At 39.8% G+C, this 9,662-nt stretch overlaps 1 protein-coding gene across 1 annotated transcript in view; it reads left to right on the top strand.

The window, feature by feature from the left end:
• GRID1 (glutamate ionotropic receptor delta type subunit 1) overlaps positions 1-9,662 on the top strand; it is a 704,191-nt gene that overhangs the window by 463,309 nt on the left and 231,220 nt on the right. The window contains exon 6 of the mRNA XM_024132152.3: positions 9,160-9,330. Within this exon, the coding sequence (XP_023987920.1) occupies positions 9,160-9,330 (171 nt within the window). The remainder of the gene's footprint in view (positions 1-9,159; positions 9,331-9,662) is intronic.

The following is a 9,662-nucleotide window of genomic DNA, read 5'->3' as shown; positions in this document are numbered from 1 at the left end:
CTGTTTATTCTTTTTTCTTTTGCCTACCCAGGTGCGTGGGGGGTTTCTTGCCTTTTGTGAGGTCTGAGGTCTTCTGCCAGCGTTCGGTGGGTGTTCTATAGGAGAAGTTCCACGTGTAGCTGTATTTCTGGTGTATCTGTGAGGAGGAAGGTGATATCCGCGTTTTACTCTTCCGCCATCTTGCCTGCTAATCCTGAATTCTCCCTTTTATTGTTTTCATAGAAATCTTTGTTTAGGTGTGCTACAAGACACAAAAGAGTCTTTTTTTCCCCCTGATGACTGGCTGTAATGTTATTAATTACTGGCTGTAATGTAATGTTACTGGGAACGTCATCCCTGTTTTCTTCTCTACTTCTTTTAGTTGTTACAATATTTTTGTTACCAAAAATATTGTAACATTTTGCTTATAATTCTTGCATTGAAAAAGAAGGTAGTTCCAGCAGTAGTTTGCTATCTCTCTGTTTTAATTCCACAATCAATATGTGCTCCATTTCCTACATTTTACCATCTTTAAAGATGATCCATTTGGAACCACTTTAGTCCAAGACAGCATCATCTCTCACAAAGATAATCTCTTGAGTGAGCAGTATTGAGAGAGGATTTATAGTGGAGCCTTCTAGATTGCAGGAGAGGAAGGTAACAGAAATTCAGGGGGCATATTTCTGGAGCAACAGAAAATAAATAAGGTGGAACCTGCCAAATATTTACTTTCTTCCACCTATAATAGTGAGATGATTCAAGAATACAATTGGGATTTAACCAAATGGAAAAGGTTGCACGTGCTTCTCTTGGGCCCCTCAGAGCTAGGCCTTCTTTTAATATTAATGACAGTGAACTTTGGAGAAGGCAGGCAAATGAAGCAAATGTAAATTGTAGCATAAGAACTGAGGTTTAGTCAATCACACAGCCAAGACACATAGAGAGGGATTTGGGAGATGGATAGGTATCCCAAGAAAAAGGCAGGGCCATGCCTTAAAGAATTAAAATTGTATCTACAAGGTTGAGTAGTATGTCTTTACAGAAGAATAATTAGCTTGAATGACACTCCCAAAAGGAAAAGAACTAAAAAAGGTGGAAGTAATGTATTTTAAAAATAGTTTAAAATAGGTCACTGAACAGTCAAGAGTAATGTCCACAAGAGCCAAATATAAAGTGAAAATGGAAACTCTGGGAAATAGTTGAGCTTCAAATTAGGTTTTGCCTTAAATCTATTGGTCATGCTGTGGAGACCTTGAGCTTTTGTTCTTCTGGCTGTGTGGGACATAGAACATATGAGGTCCAGTGTAAGGGCCAAGCAAATGAGAGATTTCCACATAAAGCTGGAGACTTACATCCTCATTATAAGGGTTGATGAGAAACAAACCCACTGTGCAGAAGGGAATAGGAAGGGAAATTTCCTGCCTTGACTTGGAGTTGCCTAGAGGAGGGATATTTTCTTGAGAAGTGATAACTCTCAAGCAGGCTTGTGATCCAAGTCACACCACCTGTGGTGCCTAACAATGCACAAAGGAAAATCTCATGTTAAATTATGTGGTTATAGATTGGACGTGATCCTAACTAGGTGGTAGAAACAAGCATAACTATTTTCCAAAGTAATGGCAATTGCGTCAAACTTCAAAGAATTCCTAAGGAAGTTCTAGGAGAATAAGATTGCATGTGAGAAAGAAAGAGAGGGAGGGAGGGAGGGAGGGTGGAAGGAAAGAAGGGAAGGAGGGAGGGTGAGAGAGAAAGAAAAGCCATCATGAGTGAAATCCCAGGAAAAAAAAAAGGAGGGACAGCTTCATCAGATCTGAAGTGACTTTAGATATCAGAATTATCTGATATAGAGTATGAAATAAATACACTTAGATATGTTTCAAAAGTAAAGAGATGCTGGAAAATATGAGCAAGGAATAAAAACACATTTTAAAAAGAAGCAGAATTAAGAAAGAAACAGCTTCAGGAAATTAAAAACCTAATAATTGAAGCTAAAAAAAAATCGAAGTGGACACATAGAGAAAGAATTAGTGAAGTGGAAAATATGAAGAGATTATTTGGGATGTAGCCCAGAGAAACAAAGAGGTGGAAAATGAAAGAGAAGTTAATAAACATAAAAGATAGAATAAGATCTAACATACTGTTGGTTGGATTTCCAGAAGGAAATAGGAGATGACAGGGAAAAATAACATTAAAGGATATTATGGTTTAGACCTCTCTAGAATTATTGAAAGAAACTAAAACCCAGATCTAGGAAGCCCAAGGATCAGGAGCAGAATAAAAATAAGAAATCCACACCTCATAGTGTGACTGAGGAACACCAGAGACTATAAAAAGTCTGAAGAGCATCCAGAGAGAAAACACAGGACATCTTCAAAGGAATGACAGTTAAACTGATTCCTAATAACTGGAGGTTGTGGCCTGAATAATGGTCCACAAAGATATCCAGGGCCTAATCCCTGGAAGCAGTGAGTGTCACCTTATATTGCAGAAGAGATTTTGTAACATGATTAAGTTAACAGTCTTGAAATGGGGAGATTACCTTGGGTTATCCAAGTGTACCCTAAATAAAACCCCAGGTGTCCTTTTAAGAGGGAGGCAAAGGGATATTTAACTATACAGAAGAAGAGAAGGCAATGTGACCAGGGAAGAAGAGATTGGAGTGATGTGGCTACAAGCAAAGAAGTGCTGGCAACCACGAGAAACTGTAAGAGGCAAGGAACAGATTCTCCCCTATAGAGCCTCTGGAAGGAGTATATCCTTGCCAACATTCTGATATCAGCCCAGTGAGACTGATTTTTGGACTTCTGGCCTGTGGAACTCTGACAGAATGAAATGCTGTTGTTCCAAGCCACTAAGTTTGTGTTAATTTGTTATTGCAACCATAGGAAACTAATACACTGGACAAAAATAGAAGCAAGAATACAGTGTGATATTATCTTCACTGTGCTATGAAAAATAGTGTTCAACTTAGAATTTTCTATTTCAAGAATTAGCTAAACAAAAGATATTTTCCAATAAACAGAAACTAAGTTTATCACCAGCAAACCCACATTAAAGGAAATCCTAAATGATATACTTCAGGGGGAGAAAAATGATCTCAGCTGTAAGGTTTGAGGTCCACAGAAGAACGTTTAACAAATATATTGATAAATATTGGTTAGGTAGATAAATATTAACTGTATAAAACAATGGAAGTTATGTGTGATAAGAGGGCACAAAGAAAGATAGAATTAAAATACTAGATATCATTATCACATTAGTTGAAACGATGGTGATTAGAGATAAAGATTGAAGAAGAGAGTAAAAAATATTGATTAATTTTACACTTTTATGCATATTAAAATAACTATGATGTCCAATGAGAGAATAATGGATAGTATAACTTCTGAAAGAGGGTAAGAAAATGAAAATAGGAAAAAATCATTGCAAGAGGAAGCTAAAAAGAAGGAAGAAAAAAGAAATGGTAAAATATGTAAATAATATAAAATTAATCCATATATGTATGTAATCATAATCCAATGTAAATGGATTAAGATTTCTACTCACATGTCTAGGACGGATATAAAAAATCAAGTATATTTTGCTTACAGGAGTCCCACCTGAAATGTGAGACAGAGGAAGACTGACAGCAAAGTAATGAGAAAAAAGCAGGCAGATTCTAACCAAGATAAAACTGGTGTAGATATGTTAATAACAGTAGACTATAAGGCAAGGTGCATTACTAGAAATAAAGAGGATATCTAAATAATGATAAAAGGTTCAGTTGAGCAAGGGGTTGTAATTCTAAACTTACATGTAATTAATAAAAGACAGTATGGTTTTTGAAAATATAGACTGAATACAAAGAGAAATAGAAAAATTCCTCATCTAATGGACCTAAAAACAGACCATTGAAATCAACAACAATTGGACAGTGAACATGCATGCAACGTGCATGCAAACTGTCACAAAATGAGGCTCAATAAATTTTAAAGGATTTATATCACACGGTCCACATTCTTGGGTTACAGTGCATTTAAAGTTAAATCAATATGAAGATTACTAAAAAAAATAATAATAACCTCATGTTTGGAAAATTTTGGAAAAAAAATCTCTAGTAAACTACTCATGGGTCAAAAATAAATCAAAAAGGAATTTTAGAAATAATGATACAATTAATATATGTGATAACTTCTGGGACACAACCAAAGCAATGTTTGGGTGTAGATATATAGTCTTAAATACTTCATTAGGAAAGACAAAAGCTTTCCTAAGCTTCATATGAAAAAATGTTTGAAAAATAACCACTTAATAAATCCAAAGAAAATAGAAAAATAAAAATAATAAAGATGAGTAGACATTAATGAAATAGAAAACCAACACATAAAAGAGTATCAGTTAAGCCAAAACTTACTTTTTAAAGAGAAGTCATAAAATACACAAACTTCTCGGATCAAGGTAAGAGAGAAGACACAAATACAGATTATTAGAAATGGATGATGGCACACAACTTTAGATGCTCTGGAAAGAATAGAAGAAGTAGAGCAACATTGTGAACAACTTATGCCATTAATTGGAAAATTTGGACAACATGGCTTAATTTTTAGAAAAAAGTGACTTAGGGCAAGGAAGACAAAACAATCAATATTCCTATAAAAATAAGGAAATTTAATTAGGAATAAAAATCTTTCTACAAAGAAAACACCAGTTTAGATGAATTTATAGGCTAGTTCTAGCTAACATTCTAGAAGCTGGAGAAGATATTTGCAGCATGTGACAAAAGCTTAATATCCAGAACTAAAGAAAAAAGTCCCACAAATCAATATGCAAGATATCCAACCCAGGAAATTGGACAAAAACACAGATAAAAGAATGGAAACACAAATGATTCATGAATGTATGAAAGATATTTAACTCTATTCAGAATTAGGGAAGTGGAAATTAAAGTCCAGTGATGTACCAGTTCATTCTCACCAGATTGGCAAATATTAGGAAGTCATAGGATATTAGGAGCAGGGAACGATGCAGAACAATAGGAACTCTCTTCACCACACACAATTATAAGTGGATACAAATCACTTTGGAAATTTGGTATTACCTAGTAAACTTGAACACATACATATTCTCCCATGGAGGAATTCTAATTCTGGGTATATAGAGAAATTCTTAAAAGTGTGTACCAAGACACACAGGTAGGAAAAATGTACATAGAAGCTTTGTTCCTAATAGCAAAGAAGCAAAAACATTCAAATGGTAATCACAATAGGGTGAATACATTGTGGCAGAATCACACAGCACAATAGTACAGCTGTGAAAATGAATAAACCAGAGCTGTATCCATCACCATGAATAGATCACAAAAACTTAATGTTAAACCCAGTGGGTTTTAGACGTTGGTGAGTACTGGAATTGTCTGGAGAGCCAGTGGAGACACAGAAGCCTTGCTTGTGGGAATGGGACTGGACTGTACCTCTGTAATTTTGCCAATTCCCCAGGTGATCCTGATACACAACAAAGTTTGAGAACCACTGTGTTAAAACACAGTTGTAAGAGGCATGCAGACTGTTTAGCTTACACAAAGGTGAACAAAATGTACAAGGCTAAGATATATATTATTTAGGTTACATATATAAGTTATAGCAAGACAAAGGCAGCTCCTGGTGAGGAGGAAACGGTAAGCATTTGGGGAGGAGGCATCCAACCAAGATGCAGGTTATTTTTTGATGGAAGATACACTGAAATCATTTTATTATTCATACTTTATGTTATGTTTGTGCATTAAGATATATTTCACAAGGCAAACTTAAAAAGTAATCAAATAAGCAAGATTTATTTTGAGCCTGTGCCCTTCAGCACTTCAGTGAGCTTCTGGGTATGATGTGTTACTGTTTCATTGCTGCCTTGATGACTTTGGTGAGGTCAATGGAGATCACACAGTATATACACATTGTCTTGTTTCTTCTGCTCACCAGCAGCACTGTCTGGAAGGACTGTTCACCTGGGGCAGAGGGGAAGTTTGTTCTCCATGTGGGTTGTGTCAATAGGCTGCTTGCATTGCCCTCTGCACCCTTAGGAAGGCCCGGAGTTTGGTCCTGTTCACAGTGGTCCAGAGGCTGACCTGGTGTGCAGCCTGGAGGCAGTGCCTGCCTGACAGCAGCGAGCAGAGTGGGAGCAAATACCTGTGTGCAGCCCATTGGTACTGAAGGGACATGGTGGGGCCAACAGGACAGAAGAGGGCCTGGCATAAAGCTGCCGGAACTGATTGATGATGCAGTCTTGGAAGTCTCCAAGGGAAGGATACATTCCTAGGAGAAGAAGTGACCCTTTTTCTTGCCTCCAAGTGATCCAGGGGAGTTGCTTCCATGGATTCTTAGAATGTGATTGCAGCTATCTCTGTACTAGATACTAAGGATAGGCCCAGAAGTGTGGGGAGGTGGGTAGGAGTGCTTTGGCAGACAACACTATGTGTTTCGACCCCGAGTCAGTGGGTGAGAACTGGGCCACGGGAGATGGGAGGTCTGCAGAAATCCAGCTGATCCTTACTCTGAGGAAGGCTTATAGCAGCTAATGGGTTGGAAGAAGCTGTACCAAGTTCTCATCTCTGTCCTGGGTAGGCAGAATTGAAAAGGAATAGTCTGGAGATCAGGGCTACTTGGGACAGGGACCCAGCCCCCTTGATTACATCCTGGCTGCCCTGGCTTCTTTAGCCATTCATGCCAGGGACTGCTGCATATGGCCAGGGAAGGTGAGGGTTACACCTATTAGGAAGGTACTGTGTTCCCCCATCAGCCAGGTCCCCTACAATTTCCAGGATTCTTCTTGGGGCGCAGTAGGGAGGGTTCAGTGCCACTGACTCTCCCATCGGGAAGTTGAGGGTGCAGGAGAGGTTTAATAAAAGAACTTTTATGGTGACCTCTGCTATGAAGAGTAAGTGAGAAAAACAAAAGGTTTGTAACATATCCATTTCCTTTCGAAGGTGTGCTGGCTTTGATAAACCCCCTTATGCATAATTCAAATTACATTCTTCATGACCTCATGATTTTTCTATGTAAAAAAAAAAAAAAAATCCCCCACCTCAAAGGCCTCTATATTCCTTCTCCAAGTAAAGCTGACCACTCTGCTCATTGCTCTTTCTTATAGTTCTACTTACTATTAGGTCAGAATATGATTTCTCTCATCCTACTATCCTATGCTTGGGGCAAGGCATGCATTAGCAGGACAGCTAAGAGCAGAGCACAAACGTCCAGGCTCAGCTACATTCTCTGCTTCGTTTCCTGAAGCCCAACTGGGTCCTGGGCCTGTCTCACTTGGTGGTCCTATATGAACATTCTGCAGTTTCCTCACCATTGATTGTCGGTTGGTCCCAATCCAACAAGGTCATTGTCCCTTAAACAGACTTTTGTCTGAAATACAAAGTTTAAGTGGCTTAAACCCAGATTCAATAGGTAATAGCACTTTAATTCTTTTGAAATGCCTGCAGTTCTGCATACTTGGGAACTACTGATCATTCTAAAAGGATGCAATTCTTAATTTCTTCCTTTCTCCCAGATCTAGCATGTGGCTACAACTGACCAGTCTACACACTCATATTGAGTACCTAGGACATTCCTGAAATACTTTGTTTACCCTTATACCCTTAAACATGTTATGTTCTTGTTTAAGTGATTTTGAAACCCCTGATCACTCATTTCTAACCTCATTAGGTCCATTTATACCATCTCATTGTCTCAACTCTAGACTGTCATCTGCAAGGAGGAAGACTTAAGACCAATTTTAAAACACAGTTATTCACAGTTAAAATCTTGGCTTGCAACCAACACTGATGGAGTCGCTTCTTAGAACCAGCAAACCAGGGCTTTCTTAATCTGACTCTCTCCCACTGCCAGAACCCTTGGTGAATGTCCATTTCTTGTAGTTCCTGTGTTGATCTCAGACATGGAGCTGTTTTGTTCCTCTCTAATCCTCGCTCCATACAGCAACCAGAGATTTTTTAAAATGTAAATCTGATTGTGGCTTGTTGGTGCATAAAATCTTTCAAGGGCTTCTCATTGTCTCTAGTGAGGATGATTTAGTGGGATTTACTGAACCCCACACCCACCTCTGGCCCAGGACACAGATCCCACGCTGCCTTTGACCATCCCTCCCCCCTGCCAGTGGCCCTGCCCCTCCCTAGGTTGGAGGGGCACCCGGCTACCTGTACCGGAATAGGGTACCACAGGGTGCCACCTGTTGCCCACATCTTCAGGAGCACGTCCAACAACTCAGCTCTGCACTGCCCCGCCCCCTCCCCCACTCCCTGCAAGCACTTTGCCTAACAAGGTCATCCTTCAGGTTCAGCTTCAGCGCTGATTCCTCACACAAGCCTCATCCTGGAAAGAGCTCCCCTTAGCCTGCTCCCTTTGCTATTTCTATGCGTGAGAGTGCTCATTTTAAATAGGATAATAATAGGATCTTCCTCATAGAATTCCTAGGGTTGTTGTGAGTACCAACTGAGAAAATGTATGTAAAGAGCTTAGCAAATGGTCTCATGTGGAAGCACGATGGGTTTCCTTTGCCCCTATATTTCCATATGACATCACTCAGCATATTTCATCCTATGATGAAACCTTGACTTTCATCAGATGGGATTAAGCCTGACTCATTCACTGCTATATGCCCAGTGCTCGACACAGAACAAATCACAGAGGAGCTGTTGGGTAGATTTTGTGCAATGAATGAGTGGACATATTTTTTAAATTTGTATGCAAATCTTTTTTTAAAAATCTAATTATTAAAGAATTAGGGGAAACTCATTGCATTTTGGTCATCTATGCCAGAGAAAACCAGTTTTCCTTGTCTAAGTCAGGTAGATGACTCCTGACAGGAAATTTAGCCTTTAATTCCAGCTAATGCCTGTTGTGACATTTGACAGCACTGGTTCTTTTTGAGTTTGACTCCGTGGAAGCCAGTGCATTGGTGGTTTAGCTGCAGATATCTTTTCCTGTCCTTCAGGGAAGGTGTTGAATAATCCTGTTTGCATTTTAGGGTAAGCAAGTATTATTTGTAAATAAGCAACAAATGAATTCTTTGACCTTGGGCCCAAACTCATAACCCCTTTGGCATCAGCTATTTAGGCCGTAGACTTAGACAACTACTGGTAAGTCTTTTGCAGAGATCATGAGTTCATGAGTCAATGGTAAACATTTCCGGTTATCTTCCCAGGAAATCAGTGACCCAGAGATCCTGGATCTGGTCCACAGCGCCCTTGGCAGGATGACCGTGGTCCGGCAGATCTTCCCATCTGCAAAGGACAACCAGAAATGCATGAGGAACAACCACCGCATCTCTTCCCTGCTCTGCGACCCCCAGGAAGGCTACCTCCAAATGCTGCAGGTCAGTGCTTGCCTCCCAAGCTCCCTCCAGGAGGGAGTCTCACCCGTACACTTGGCCTGTCATGGTCAACGATATGCCTCAGCTCCGGCTGAGTGCCCTTGCTCACCAACTTTAATAACTAGAACTCTGTCATTTGCTGAAATTGAAATCAGTCAACTGGGCAGTGCCTCTAAGCACATTAGCAGGCAGTTATGGCCATTGTCAGCAGACAGGACATGTGAGCTCACTGGGTGCCTCTAATATTTAAAAGTTGCATGCTAGGGCTTCCCTGGTGGCGCAGTGGTTGAGAGTCCGCCTGCCGATGCAGGGGACACGGGTTCGTGGCCCGGTCC

Source organism: Physeter macrocephalus, chromosome 20 (assembly GCF_002837175.3).
Source record: "Physeter macrocephalus isolate SW-GA chromosome 20, ASM283717v5, whole genome shotgun sequence".
In the NCBI taxonomy this organism is placed as follows: Eukaryota; Metazoa; Chordata; class Mammalia; order Artiodactyla; family Physeteridae; genus Physeter; species Physeter macrocephalus.
The sequence above is the reverse complement of the archived record's forward strand: the minus strand, read 5'-3'. Positions and strand labels throughout refer to the sequence as shown.